The sequence below is a fragment of the Hyperoodon ampullatus genome, assembly GCF_949752795.1.
Source record: "Hyperoodon ampullatus genome assembly, chromosome: 14".
Taxonomy (NCBI): domain Eukaryota; kingdom Metazoa; phylum Chordata; class Mammalia; order Artiodactyla; family Ziphiidae; genus Hyperoodon; species Hyperoodon ampullatus.
The window spans coordinates 73,560,907-73,575,970 of record NC_136927.1 but is presented as its reverse complement, the minus strand read 5'-3'; the positions used below and the strand labels follow the sequence as shown (position 1 = coordinate 73,575,970).

The 15,064-nt window shown below is 52.5% G+C and overlaps 1 protein-coding gene across 1 annotated transcript; it reads left to right on the top strand.

Moving 5' to 3' along the window:
• The first annotated feature begins 2,091 nt into the window (after positions 1-2,091).
• On the top strand, positions 2,092-11,814 carry MATN4 (matrilin 4). Its single transcript, XM_079718412.1, has 10 exons — positions 2,092-2,174; positions 2,902-3,471; positions 4,202-4,324; positions 6,394-6,516; positions 6,606-6,728; positions 6,822-6,944; positions 8,784-9,197; positions 9,297-9,449; positions 11,393-11,500; positions 11,580-11,814. Exons 1-10 carry the CDS (start codon positions 2,096-2,098, stop codon positions 11,636-11,638), a joined length of 1,875 nt encoding a protein of 624 aa, XP_079574538.1. The 5' UTR covers positions 2,092-2,095; the 3' UTR covers positions 11,639-11,814.
• The last annotated feature ends 3,250 nt before the right edge of the window (positions 11,815-15,064 follow it).

The window sequence follows — 15,064 nt, the reverse complement described above, 5'->3', positions numbered from 1 at the left end:
CACTTTCCCCACCCTAAGGGCATTTCTTCTTAAAGCTATGATTAACCGCCTCACAGGCGCTCCGGGTTCTAGTGTCAGCTTTGTCACCTTGCCACGTTGCTGTGTGACCTGGGCAAGACATTACCCTCTCTGGTCCTGCTTTCTTCCTCTGTAGAATGAGGGGTTGGAAAGGTGACGAACTTTGAGGCAAGCGCTATTTCGACTTTCTAGGATTGGGTGGAGGTGGGGTGCCAGGCGAGATGTTGGCTCAGGCCAAGAGCAGGATAAGGGGAAACTTAATCAAGGTTTGGGGGCTCAGAGGCTTCTGCAGGTAGGAACGGATGGGAGGCAGCGAAGGCCCCTTGTGCCTTTACCCTCATACTCCGCAAGGGTGCTCGCCTGCCTAGACTGTGGCCCAAGCTGGAGAAGGCATTCCACACCCTCCCACCTCCAGCTGGCACATCTGGCTTAGTCACCCTCCCACGATGGGTCCTGCCAGAGGGATTTTTGTTCCTCTACCAGGCCTGAAAGGCGAAGACGGTGAGGATCCAGGACGGGAAGGGGGCCTGTCGCTCCCTCCAGGCACCCGACCTTGCTCAGAATAGGACCATTCACGGAATTGGGGAGGGGGGCGGGGCTGCGGTTGGATTAGGGTCAGCTGGCCCCCTCTGCCAAGAAACAGAAACAGAAAAATGGCTAACACAGCTTCAGTAGGGGGTGCGGGGGTGGGCGTGGGGTAGGGACCCCAGGCAGCGAATGGAAGGAAAAGAGGTGACGCCTAGGGGCCAGGTTGCCAGACAGCTCAGAAGGGAGAAGGGAAGCCAGGAGTCCTAGGTTCCTTTGCAGCTCGGCGGGCCACCTTTTTGGGCCTCACTTTTCCCATCTGTACAATGGGAGTCCTTCATGACTCTCAAGGGGCGTCGCCAAGGGCCGCGGGAGAGTGAGCGCTCACCTGCCCCCACAGGGTCCATGGCTGCGCTCCGAGGCCCGGGCCGGCTCGCGTCCGGGGCGCGTCCAATGCCACTGTCCCCGGAGCCCTGCGCACTTCTGCTCTTTGGCCCTAGCGCCGGATATATTCTGCCCGGGCCTTATCTCCAAGGCCCTGGGGCTCTCAGCCCCCTATTTGCTTTGGGCAGGGGCACCTGCTGGGCAGATGTGGGCTTCCCACGGCCACCTAGCCAACATAGCCAGACGCGCGAAGGCGCCCCCTGGCGGCCTCTCCTGAGAGCTGGCGGGAAGGGGCGGCGCCAAGTCGAGACTTCATCTGCGTGGAGGGTTTAGGCCAACGCGATGCTGGCCTGCATTGGGGCGGTGCCTGTTTGGCTGTGGGGTGGGTTGGTGGGGTGGGCGGGAGGACAGTCACACAGAGGCGCCTTGTGTGCAGAGAGGAGGGGGCGCGGTGGGGAATCGTTTCCTTCTGCAAAGGTTCACGCGGGCTGGTTCTCGGAACCCCACAGGCGTAGGATTATATCCTGGTGCAGCCACTTTCTTGCCGCGCGACTTTGGGTACTAGCGCTGAAGTTTTCTGAGCCTGTTTCCTCATCTGTGCAATGGGAACAACAACAGCCTTAGACCCATAGAATTGTCGAGAGGGTTCAATGAATGCCACGATGCATGAAAAATGTTTAACATCGTGGCTGGCATTAAGGAAAGGCTTTTCTTTTTTCTTTTCTTTTCTTTTTAATATTTATTTATATATTTAGCTGTACCGGGTCTTAGTTGTGGCATTCAGGATCTAGTTCCCTGACCAGGGATCAGACCCAGGCCCCCTGAATTGGGAGCGCAGAGTCTTACCCACTGGACCACCAGGGAAGTTCCAAGGCTTTTCCTTTTTAAGTTCTGTATCTTTTTAATCCACTTTCTATTTATTTACTATTCTGCAGTTCTGCAAAGCGGAATTCCTTGTGTTTCCAGCAATCTCACCGTGATGAAATTTTTTTATTACGAAAAATTTCAACATACACAAAACTAGAGAGATTAGTAAAATAAACCCATGACCCTCCTCCCCGTAAAAATGCCCATCACCTAGAATAAGAGCTCTGCAAATGCTATTGCTTTGCTATTTTCCTTCCTCCCTTCAGGCTCTGATACCTCTGTTCTCTGTTCCCCGAGGGCAATGAGGGGGCTTCTATGCTCGCCGCTGCCCATGTTGCTGCTCCTTCTCCAACCCTGGGAAACCCAGCTCCAGTTCGCAGGTGAGCCAGAACCCAGCCCTCAGAAGCAGGGGGAGGGGAGCAAAAGCAGGTTCTCCATCTGCAGCCAACTGCCTGCTGGGGAGAGAAAAACAAGAGCTTTGGAAGCATAGGGCTTGGGTTCGAGTTCACAGCTTCAACTCTCTGGGCCTCAGTTTTCCCATCTGTAGGATGTGGCTTGGAGGTACCCAAGTTGGGCTCATGCAGAACTGTCCAGTTGGTGTTTAATTTTTTAAAGTTAATTGGAAAACATCAGGAGATTTCACATAAAAACCCTAATTTCGGGCTTCTCTTGCCAAGACCAAAGATCTGCCAACATGGGGTCCTCACGGCTGCAAGGCAACATTTGTCTGGAGCTGCCCACTTTGTGAGCTATACAGGCTCTCTGGGTCCTCCGTCCTAACCCATGACATTCACTCATTTATTTATGTTGCCTCCTAGCTCCTGTAGGCATTTGAGTTTGCGACGTCCCCTCGCCCTCCTCCCAAGTGGATAACACCTCCTCAGTATAGCCCTCAGAGCTGTAGGATAGAGATTTGGTACAGTCTCCCAGCCCAGGCCCTCCTCAAATGCTGCGTGAGTGGATAGTGCTAACCTGCATTTGCTAGGTTAAGACTGTGCTGGGCGCTGTTACACCGTGAGAGCCCCATTCCGCCCTGGGTTTCTGTGGGGTTCTCCCGGGAGGTGAGGCTTGGCTAACCTAGGAAAGTCCTCCCTGACCTCCTCGCAGGTCCCAGGTGCCGTACTGGGCCCCTGGATTTGGTGTTCGTGATTGACAGCTCGCGCAGTGTGCGCCCCTTCGAGTTCCAGACGATGCGGCAGTTCCTGGTGGGCCTCCTCCGCAGCTTGGACGTGGGGCCCAACGCCACGCGCGTCGGCGTGATCCAGTATTCGAGTCAAGTGCAGAGCGTCTTCCCGCTCGGAACCTTCTCACGCCGCGAGGACATGGAGCGCGCCATCCGCACTCTAGTGCCACTGGCGCAGGGCACCATGACCGGGCTGGCAATCCAGTACGCCATGAACGTGGCCTTCAGTGTGGCCGAGGGCGCGCGCCCGCCGGAGGCGCGCGTGCCGCGCGTCGCTGTCATCGTGACCGACGGGCGGCCCCAGGATCGCGTGGCCGAAGTGGCGGCGCAGGCGCGCGCCCGCGGCATCGAGATCTACGCCGTGGGGGTTCAGCGCGCGGACGTGGCCTCCCTGCGCGCCATGGCGTCTCCCCCGCTGGACGAGCACGTCTTCCTCGTCGAGTCCTTCGACCATATCCAGGAGTTTGGCCTTCAGTTCCAGCGCCGGCTGTGTCGTGAGTGAGGGGAGCGCTGGAGCGAGACTCGAACTCTCCAACCGCTCCGATTCCCATTCCCACCACAGTGAACCCATCCCCCTCCCGGCTGGCCCCGCCCACACCATCTTTAGCCCCGCCCAACAGGCCGTGGAGTTGCCTTGGCCTACCGGGGGGTGTGTGGAATTCCAGCTCTGCCCATTTTTGCTCAAGGCTTCGGCCACAAGGAGCAACGTTTAGCGTGCCTGCGTACCTTGATGAGCTGTTGTGGTTTACCACAGGCTTAATGTCTAACTCCAAAACCGCCTCTCTACACAAGAAGCACCACCCCTCAAGGCTGAGAGCCATCGCCCACTCGGGAGTCAAGCCCCGCCCACTTGGGGTGACCCCTCCCACTCTCGTTTTAGCTCCTCCCATAATGCTGCAAGATGTGTTCTCGTCACACCTTGAGTTATGCCGCTTACCTTGATTTAGCATCTCTCTTCTTCCTCTACTTTACACCGTGTAGTCCTCCCTTATCCCACTGACACCTCTGGCCCCGTGCTCCGGTCTTCCGAGCCTATTCACAGGGGCCACTGAGGCCCTATACTTTCTCTAAGCCCTTCCACCTGTATTGGCCCCTCTCGACTGAGTCATATTCCATCTAAAGACATCCTTGAGCATGGGGTCTGCTCTGACCGCATTCAGCTCTCTCTTGTTGGAGGGTTCTCCCCATCTGTCCCCTGCTGATTCTACTCTTGTGTGTCCTCAGGAAAGGACCTGTGTGCTGAGGGGGGACACGGCTGCCAGCACCAATGTGTCAGCTCCCCCGGCACGTTCCACTGTGCTTGCAACCCCGGCTACCAGCTAGCAGCAGATGACAAGAGCTGTTTGGGTGAGAACTACCCCCACCCTTCAGTCTCACTGCTCCTGAGCCTTCTGTGGCTCCCCATTGGCCTAGCCTCAGTACAATGAGTCTGGAAGGGCCTTTGGAGGTCAAAGGCCAGCTCCCTCACTTTACAGGTCTAGGAGAGGGAAGGTGTCGCTTGGGGTCATGTAAGTCCTTGGTGGGACCAGGGCTAGAAATCTTGACCTCACAGAGGTCATACAGTTAATACAGTTAAGTGTATTTTCTATAGCCTTCTCTCCCCCTCTTTCAGGCTCATCTCCTACCTGGCTCCAAAACAGCTCCCAAACGGGTGTAATTTCACAGGCATATCCTTACTGCTTCTGTTACTTGACAGAGTTGGGGTCTCCATACATCCCCTGCATTCCCCACCCCCATATACGCTGCTCATTCCTGCTCCTGCATCTCAGTTATTTCCAGGCTGCTCACCTGGGCTGCTCTTGCCACTCCTCTTTGCACCTGCAGATCTCTCAAGGCCTGGTTCTTCATTTTTGCTTTCTGAAAAGCTATGACACACAATGCCTTGCTTATACAGTTGGGATTTTTCCCCCTGTGTATATATGTCCAATCCTTTGATCATAACGGCAGCTGCCATTTACTGTATGCCAGGTTAGCATCAGACATTAAGCTAGGAGCGTTACATGCATCATCTCTCAAGCTCACAGCATTCTGGAAAAAGAGGTCCTGTGTTTCCAATAACCCAGATGTCAGCTGGGGTCTTCTTGTTTCTGGGGCTTAGAAAAGACTGGCGTGAAGCCCCATTTGATGACCTGTGAACATTCAAAACCCTTCCCAAGATCTCTGGGAATTCCCCAAGTGCTTACATTCTGTGGTCACCTCTAGCTCTGAGCTTCTGCTGAATTCAATTTATGGGTCCTCGCGCAGTTTCTCAATCCACACATGCTGTTCTTGTCCTGTGCCTGTAAATCAGCCTCTTCCTTCGTTGACACACTTGTGCACACAAGGGCATGTGTGTGTATATGTTAAGTCGTGCATCCATCTATTTTACTAAAGATGGGGGGTGGACAGAGGTGTGACTTACATCTAAGTGAAGTCAAACATACACACAGAAAAAGAAACACCCATTATTTATAATTGAATATTAGGCACCCTTGATCCCGAAAGTCCTCAGTCACCCCTCTATAGGGGATTTTCCATTGGCAAACTCAACCCACAGTAAATCATCTCCACACCATCTCTCTTGTTCTTTTTTTCCTCTCTCCACTCCCCATCTCTTTTCTAGGAACCCCACATTCTCACACTTTTTTTTTTTTTATTGCGGTATGCGGGCCTCTCACTGTTGTGGCCTCTCCCGTTGCGTAGCACAGGCTCCGCACGCACAGGCTCAGCGGCCATGGCTCACGGGCCCAGCCGCTCCGCGGCATGTGGGATCTTCCCGGACCGGGGCACGAACCCGTGTCCCCTGCATTGGCAGGTGGACTCTCAACCACTGTGCCACCAGGGAAGCCCAAAGAAAGAACGGCTTTCTTTCTTTTTTTTTTCTCTCACACTTTTATGCAGGGCATCTCGTCTCTCTCCAGCTCCTATTCCCCAGCTCAGCTCTAGGACGTATTTGCACATCAAAACCATGAAGATACTCAGCGGGGCAATAGTTCACCCTCCTCAGAAGGCAGTTGTAAATAGCAACTGTTCTCTTCCATTATATCCCCATTTTGCAGATGGGGAAATAGAGGCTCAGACAGGTAAAGTGGCAGAGCCTCACTAACTCTGGTCCTCCTCTGTGGGTTAGTGAACATCTTGAGGGCAGGGGTCCTGTCTTCTACAACTGTGGATTCCCATTCTTATGCCTTGCTCAGTCATGGGCCCACTGGGATACATCTGGGGCTTGAATTGGGAGGGCCTCTTGGCTTAGTAGGAAGGGGGCCTTTGCTTGGAGGAATCACAGATGCCTGGGTACCACCCCAGACTAATTAAGTCAGGATTTTGGGGGGTTGGGGTCCAGGCATAGGTATTTTTAAAAAGCTCCCCAGGTGGTTGTGCTGTCAGGGCTGAGAAGGGCGTCCCCAGGGCACAGCCTGACCTCACCTCTTCCTCAGCCCTCGACCTGTGCACTGAAGGGACCCATGGCTGTGAGCATCACTGCGTCAGCTCCCCGGGCTTCTATTTCTGTCGCTGCCGAGCTGGCTTTGTACTCCAGCAGGACCAGAGGAGCTGCAGGGGTGAGCGAACCCCCCAGTTAGCACCTGGACCAAGGTCTCTGATGGCTCCAGTCAGAAGTGACATCTTGCTGTCTCTTCCTTCCCACCAGCCATTGACCACTGCAGCTTTGGGAACCACAGCTGCCAGCATGAGTGCGTTAACACCTTTGGTGGGCCACGGTGCCGCTGCAGAGGGGGCTACAACTTGCTGCCCGACGGCAGGAGCTGTCAGGGTGAGGAGGGGTCTCCTGCATTTGTGCAGAGGGACGAGGGATCTTAGCTGGTGGAGTCCACCCTGACTCGTTCTGTCTTGTCTCTCCTTTAAGCCCAGGACCTTTGCAATGGCGTAGACCACGGATGCGAGTTCCAGTGCGTGAGTGAGGGCGTCTCCTACCGCTGCCTGTGCCCTGAGCGGTGGCAGCTCCAGGCAGATGGCAAGAGCTGCAGCCGTGAGTTATGGGTGGGAGGGGGTTCTGTCTGCCTCTGACCCACAGCCCACATTCTGAGTATCCTTGACTCTGTCCTGTCCTTGCTGTGGCCCAAGAATGTGGTATGAGTGTGTGTGTGTGCACTGGTGGTGGTGGAGTTGGAGGGTGTGCCATGCCCTGCCTCCATGTCTTTCCCCTCAATCTTCTACCCTGCTGCCAAGGTTAATTTCAAAAATACATATTTGATCACATTTCTCCCTTGCTCAAAAGCCTTCTGTGGCTCACCAGTACTTACAAAATAAAGATCAAATGCCTTACCCCTGAGTTTTTCAAATGGCGGGTATAACCACAGTGGATACACAAATAGTGGGTGTAACCACAGTGGATACACAAATGGTGGGTGTAACCACAGTGGGTAACAAAATCAAATTAGTGGGTTAAAAACCAGAATTTTTTTAAAAAAGAGAAAATAGAGTTTACTGCGTGGATGTAGAAAAAGTATTGTTTCACCAAACTTAATTTTAATTATATGTGAGTATAAGTGCATCATGATGTATTGTTACATTATTATTATTAATTATTATTATTATTTTTTTTACTGTCGGTTGTGGTCAAATTTTTGAAACCACCGCCTTACGTCATTATAATCTAGCTTGAGCCAACCCCATCAGCCTGTCTCCTGACAAACTTGAACATTTGAGCCGTTCCCAAACGTGTCCAGGGCTCCCAGCTTCCATGCCTCCACACACACTGCCCCCAACATCTAGAATGTCCCTTCCTGCCTTGGAGAACTCCTACTCATCCCTGAAGATCAAATCACATGTCACCACCTCCATGCAGCCTTCCTCACTAACTCCAGGAAGAATGAATTACCCCTACCTTGCTCCCTGCAAGCCCCTCTATTCAAGCACTTTCCTTGATGGTAGCAAATTGCATGCCTCACTTCTCTGCTCTATCCTGATATCCTATGGATCAGGATTATGTTTCATTTATTGGGGAACCTCCTTCAGGGCCTAGCAAGGTCCCTGTCTCAGAACAGGGGAGGCAATCTTGTAGAGTGATTAGGAGCTTGGGTTTTGGGGTCAGACAGACCTGGCTTTAAATCCTGGCTCAGCCACTACTAGTGGTGGAATCCAGAGTAAATAAATAACTTTATCCTTCAGAATCTCAGATTCTTAGAAAATGGAGATAATACCCAAGGTTATTGGGAGAATTGAGAAAAAATATATAAAGCACCTAGCCCAGTGCCTGGTACATGGTAAGCTGTCAAATAGTAATGTTTTTGTTTTTATTTATTATTGTTAGTAGTGGTAAAGTGTTTAGAATTCTGTCTGATACATAGTAGACGATCAATAAATGGTAGCTATTGTGGTGATGATGATGATTAAAAAGATGCTTTTAGGGCTTCCCTGGTGGTGCAGTGGTTGAGAGTCCGCCTGCCAATGCAGGGGACACGGGTTCGTGCCCCGGTCCAGGAAGATCCCACATGCCTCGGAGCGGCTGGGCCCGTGAGCCATGGCCGCTGAGCCTGCGCGTCCGGAGCCTGTGCTCCGCAACGGGAGAGGCCACAACAGTGAGAGGCCCGCGTACAGCAAAAAAAAAAAAAAAAAAAAAAAAAAAAGATGCTTTTAGCAGATTGCCTGGCTTGTGGTAAGCACTTAATAAATGGCAAAGATTATAATGATGCCACTGATGATAATAATAATTATTATTACTTAGCACAGTGCCTGGCATAGGAAGGACTTCACACATAGTATCTGTTATATAATAAATGTTTGCGAGTGAATGAATGAGCAGGTGGCTGCTGCCAGCCAAGGATCTGATCCCTTAATCCCAGCTCTTCTCCTCGGGTGGGTGTAGGGTGCCGGGAAGGCCACGTGGACCTGGTTCTCCTCGTCGATGGCTCCAAGAGCGTGCGTCCGCAGAACTTCGAGCTGGTGAAGCGCTTCGTGAACCAGATCGTGGACTTCCTGGACGTGTCCCCAGAAGGCACGCGCGTGGGGCTGGTGCAGTTCTCCAGCCGCGTGCGCACCGAGTTCCCACTGGGCCGCTACGGCACGGCGGCCGAGGTGAAGCAGGCGGTCCTGGCTGTGGAGTATATGGAGCGCGGCACCATGACCGGGCTTGCACTGCGCCACATGGTGGAGCACAGCTTTTCAGAGGCGCAGGGCGCGCGGCCCCGGGCGCTCAACGTGCCCCGCGTGGGCCTGGTCTTCACCGACGGCCGCTCCCAGGATGACGTCTCAGTGTGGGCGGCGCGCGCCAAGGAGGAAGGTGGGCTTGGCGCGGGCCCACTGGCCTGAGGTTGGGTTGGATGCGGGGAGGCGGCTTTCCTGAGGCCTAGGGTGCCCCCTGAGTCCCTCGACCCTGCAGGTATCGTCATGTACGCCGTGGGCGTAGGCAAGGCGGTGGAGGAGGAGCTGCGAGAGATCGCCTCGGAGCCAGCCGAGCTGCACGTGTCCTACTCCCCCGACTTCAGCACCATGACGCACCTGCTGGAGAACCTCAAAGGCAGCATCTGCCCGGGTGAGCACGTCGGTCTCGGGACCCCTCCCCTTCTCTCACTGCCCACCCTCCGAGATCTCCCGGTCCTATTTGTTCCCGCCCCCTTCGTTGAGTGACAGCTAGGGGATGGGCTCGCTGGACAGAGCCTCTTTACTCAAAGTGTGGTCCGGGGACCGGCGGCAGGGCTGTCAGCTAGTGGTTTGTTGAAACGACAGCATTTCCAGTGCTCTCCAGGCCTACCGAATACAGTTTGCACTTTGACGAGACCCTCAGGAGATTAGTATTATGTTAAAGTGTAAGAAGCACTGGACTAAACTACCTGTTCCCCAAATTAGTGGGCGTTCAGAATAATTTGGGGGGAATTTTTTCAAAGGCACGCCCAACTCAGCATTGGTAAGGGGAGCCACATCATAAACCCTTTACCTTGTTGGAATTCAACTTTACAGACCTGGCAAAGTGGCAGGACTGGGTGTGTTTCAGGTACACAAAGATGTGTATTAAGTATATATATTTAATATATATTTATTTCCTTGATTTCCCCATCTGCAAAGTTAGGAGCCTTTCTGGAACTGTTATCAATATCATTGATAAACATGACATACAGACTAAGATATAACTTTTAAATCATAACAGCAACCCTGTATTGAAGGCCAAGTGCCAGGCATTGTACTGCAATATTAAAAATGGCACACATTTACAGAATTCAGTGAATCTAAGATACCATCCATTGTAAGATTCATTATTTTCTATACTGCTAAGAAAAAAAGGATGCCAAATTTAATTGTAAGGCAACTATTTTGATTTCAGAGATGTTGAAATGTATGAGGAAATAGACTTGGATCAGTGGGTCTTCTTAAAAAATATTTATTTTTTATTTTTGGCTGCGTGGGGCTCATGGGATCTTTTGTTGCAGCACACAGGCTCTGTAGTTGTGGCACACGGGCTTAGTCCCCCCCTGCCCTGCGACATGTGGGATCTTAGTTCCCCCACCAGGGATCTAACCCCATGCCCCCTGCATTGGAAGGGGGATTCTTAACCACTGGACCACCAGGGAAGTCCCCTGGATCAGTGGTTCTTAAACATTAGTGTGCATCAGACTCACCTGGAAGGTTTGTTAAAACACAAATTGTTGGCTCCGACCCCAGAGTTTCTGATTCAGTAGGTCTGGGGTGGAATCTGATCATTTGCATTTCTAATAACTTCCTAGGCGATGCTGATGCTGCTGGTCCAGAGACCACACTTGGAGAACCATTGGCCTAGTTGAAATACCCTATAAAGTGTTTCCTTGCGTCAGGAAATGCTCTAGATCTGCACCCTCCAATAAGGTAGCCACTAGCTACATACGCCCATTTAAATTAAATTACATTAAATAATTTAGTTCCTCAGGTGCACTAGCCACATTTCAAGTGTTAAATAACCACCTGTGTCTTGTGGCTACCGCACTGGACAAGGCAGATACAGAGCATTTCCATCACTACATAAAGTTTCATTTGGACAGTGCTGCTGTGGACTCTTGCTACACAAAGTGTGGTCCACAGACCAGCAGCATCAGCATCACTTGGGAGTTTATTAGAAATGCAGTGTCCCAGTCCCTTCCCTGTTAAGAACAAGAATCTATATTTTAACAAGATCTCGTGATTCCAATGAGCATCAAGGTTTGAGAAACCATCTAAGATGTGTACACACATACACACACGAAAATCACTGAATCCTGAGCACCGCCGGACGAATAGGTGTTCTCATTGTATCCATTTTTACAGGTAAGGAAACTAAGGCTTAGAAAGGTTGAGGGGGTTTTCCAATATCTCACAGCTACCTAGCTGGTACTCATCCCAGGTCTGTCTGAATCCCAAACCCGAACACTCAGCCGTAGGCCGGGTGGAGGGATATCGGAGAGCCTCAGCCAGGGCTGGTTGGTCCTCCTCCAGCTTCTCACTCCCCCACTCTCTGTGCCCGGCTGCCAGAGGAGGGCATCAGCGCGGGGACAGAGCTTCGGAGCCCCTGCGAGTGCGAAAGTCTTGTGGAGTTCCAGAGCCGCACGCTGGGGGCGCTCGAGAGTCTGTCGCAGAATCATATCCTTTGGGTCCAGGGGCGCGGGCTGGAGGGGAGAAGGGACCCCCGCGAGCCCCGGCGGCTTCCTTAACCGCTCACTGGCCCAGCTGACGGCGCGCCTGGAGGATGTGGAGAACCAACTGGCCACCCAGAAGTGAGGGCCGCGGGTGGCCCGGACCCGGGCAAGGGGGGCGGCCCCGCGGACTGGGCCCCCTCGTGCCCCTTCCGGGCGCTGGGACCGGGCAGAACCTGGGTCCCCCAGGCTTGGGCTGTCGGGGAGGAGTCGCTGGCGGGCTCCCAGCGCTGCGCTCGAGCTGGCCTCGCCTGGACCAGGAGCCGGACTGCGGGGGATCGTGGGAGGGGATGTGGGGGACGCGTGCTGCGCTCAGTTCTTTGTAGGATTTCTTTTTTTGTTTTCTTTTTCTTACAAAAAAAAAAAAAAAGAACAAAAAAATCTGGTTTCCACGGGGTCGGTGTGCGTGTCTTGCTGTGCCGCCAGGCGGAGGGGAGGCCAGACGGAGCGCGCTCCGGCGGCGCCCGGGCGGCGTCTCCTCGGAGAAAGGCGCATTGTGCGGGGGTCGGGCCGGGGGGCGGGGGACCGGGAGCTGCTTCCCCCCGCTTGTTTATTCAGCTGAGAACAGATGGCTCCTTATGAAGGCTGCGGGAAGGGAGGGGGCTCCACGGGTACACTGGGGGTCTGGGCAAGTCTGCGCCCCTCCATCCCCCAGCGGATCGGACTCCTCGCTCTCTGGCCTTGCCTATCTACTGGTGTCCCCGAGTCTGGCTCAAAAAACTGTTCGAACTGGGCGGGGCGGCGGCGGGGGTGTTGGTGAGGAGCGGGAGGCAGTAATCGAATCCCCTAAAGGGACGGGAGAGGGGAGGATAGGTGAGTTTCGCCTGGATTTTATCTCCCTGCACTAGATAGGAAAAGGAGGGGGTGTCAGCCAGGACCTCTGGCCCAGAGTAGCCTTCCCAGCCTGTGCTTTACCTCCAAAAAAACAAAATAAAAACGAACCCCCTTTAGGTAAAGAGCACAAACCAGTACAATTTCCCAAGTGCAAAGATGAAAATGCTTCCAGTCCTAGAGTGATTATGGGCAAATTACCCTGGGTTTGTTTCCTTATGTGTAAAATGGTGATTGAAATCGTTATGCCCAAGGGTGATGGTGAGAATGGAGGAAATTATTCTAAGGCATCTGACCTTGTGCCTGGTACTACGTATTAGGCTCTCAGATGGCAGCTTTTAACTATTAATAGCTAACATGTTTAGTCTTGGGCATTATTCAAAGTGATTTGCAGGTATTTTCATTTTATTCTCACAACCTTGTGAGGTAGGAATTATTACCTTTTTCATTCCCTTTTACAGACAAGGAAACTGAGTCAAAGAGAGGTTAGGTTTCCCAGAGTCACATGACAAGTAAGAAGATGAACCAGGGCTTCCCTGGTGGCGCAATGGTTAGGAATCCTCCTGCCAATGCAGGGGGACACGGGTTCGAGCCCTGGTCTGGGAAGATCCCACGTGCCACGGAGCAACTAAGCCCATGCGCCACAACTAGTGAGCCTGTGCTCTAGAGCCATGAGCCACAACTGATGAGCCCGTGTGCCGCAACTACTGAAGCCCGTGCGCCTAGAGCCTGTGCTCCACAACAAGACAAGCCACTGCAATGGGAAGCCCGCGCACCACAATGAAGAATAGCCCTCGCTCACCGCAGCTAGAGAAAGCCCGCGCGCAGCAACAAAGACCCAATGCAGCCATAAATAAATAAAACAAATAAAAATGATTTTAAAAAAAGCTGAACCAGTGTGTTTTCATTTCCTGTGGCTGCTGTAACATCACCACAAATTTAGTGGCTTAAAAAACACACAAGTAGTTTTTGAGGTTAGCAGTCTAAAAGGGGTTGGCAAGGCTGCATTCCTTTTGGAGACAATTGTTTCCTTGCCCTTTCCAGCTTCTAGAGACTACCCGAATTCCTCTCATCACCTCAACCTCTGCTTCTGGCATCATACCGCCTTCTCTCACTCTGACCTTCCTGTCTCTGTTGCATAAGAACCCTTGTGATTATACTGGGCTGACCCAGATAATCCATGATAATCTCCCCATCTCAAGCTCTTCATCACGTCTGAAAACGGTCTTTGCCATGTAAGGTAACATATTCACAGGTTCCAGAAATTAGGATGTGGACATCTTTGGGGTGTGTGTGTGTGTGTGTGTGTGTGTGCATTATTCTGCCTACCACACAGGGCTTGAAGCCGGGAGGCCAGAGCTCAGAGCAGACACTGTTAAGCACGCATATGCCTGGCCCCTCACTGGCCATGGTGAGGAGGGAGAAAGATGATTGAGAAAAGTCCCCGAGCTGGGGGAGCCCAGGGCTGGAGGGGGTAAAGTCCACCTGACTATAACAGAAAGAGGACCCTTCAGGTGAAGGGATGGAGCAAAGGGTGGGTAAGGAGGGAGAAATCACAGAGGAGGTGACTTCCAGCCAAACCTTAACCTACAGGGTGACAGGATGATTGAGGTCTCACCTGGACCTGAGGGTCAGATGAGCAAAAGTGCCTGTCCAGCCCCTTTGTTTTACGGCCGGGAAACCAGGCCTAGAGGGCAGAGTTGTCTGCCCAAGATCACAGTGAGAGAACCGGGGGTCTGACTGTAACAGGGACTTCAACGATGGGGGTGGCACTGAGGCAAAGGTGAGGCCTCCTGCTTCCTTCCTCCCTGGTGCTGGCCAGGACTGTCTTCTGTGAGGTTTCTTTTCTCGCCTGCTCTTCTCCTGCAATCTCCACAGTAGCCACTGGATGGCGCCTGGAGCTCTGATTTGGAGTTGGGTCCCAGAGCCCTTACAGGTCTTGGGGGCTGGCACTTGTGCTGAGCCAGGCCTGCCCTTCTCCGAAAGACCCTCCTTCCCCTTCACACCCCTCCCCCTACTCTGGCGGACCCTACCACCCCAGCCGAGAAGCTGCTTCATTTCCTAGGCTGTAACCACACACTCCTGGATTGGAAGACCAGCCCTGCTATTTACTAACTGTGTGTAGGTGTCGACAAGGGATGGTTCCTTTGTCCATTTCCTGATTCTCTTTTGGGGAGGCTGCAGGAGCCAGAACTCCTTTATCCATTCTTTGGAAGCTAGAATGTGGGCATGATGGCACAGTGCAGCTGTTAAGAGCACAGACATGGGAGCCAGACTGCCTCTACGAATCCCAGCTCTGCCATGAGCTGTGTGACCTTAGGCAAGTTTCTGAATTTCTCTGTGTTTCTGTCAAAGGAGACCCAGTTTTCTCATCTGTATAATGGAGATGATAGTATTCCCTATGCCACTGGGTTTTTGTGAGGATTGAATGAGATAATCCATTTTATATTCTTAGAACTCTGCTTGGTACATAGTATGTACAAAATGTAAAAAACAAAAATGCACAGCTGGGGTTTAATAAACTCTATGCTTTCTCCTTGGGCTATGAGTCTTGAGGGAACAAGGCAAAGGTTCAGGGACAGTTGGGAAGTCATTCAAGGCAGTGCAGTGATAGTACAGTAAGTCCCCTACATATAAACCTTCAAGTTGTGAACTTTCAAAGATGCGAACGTGTGTTCGC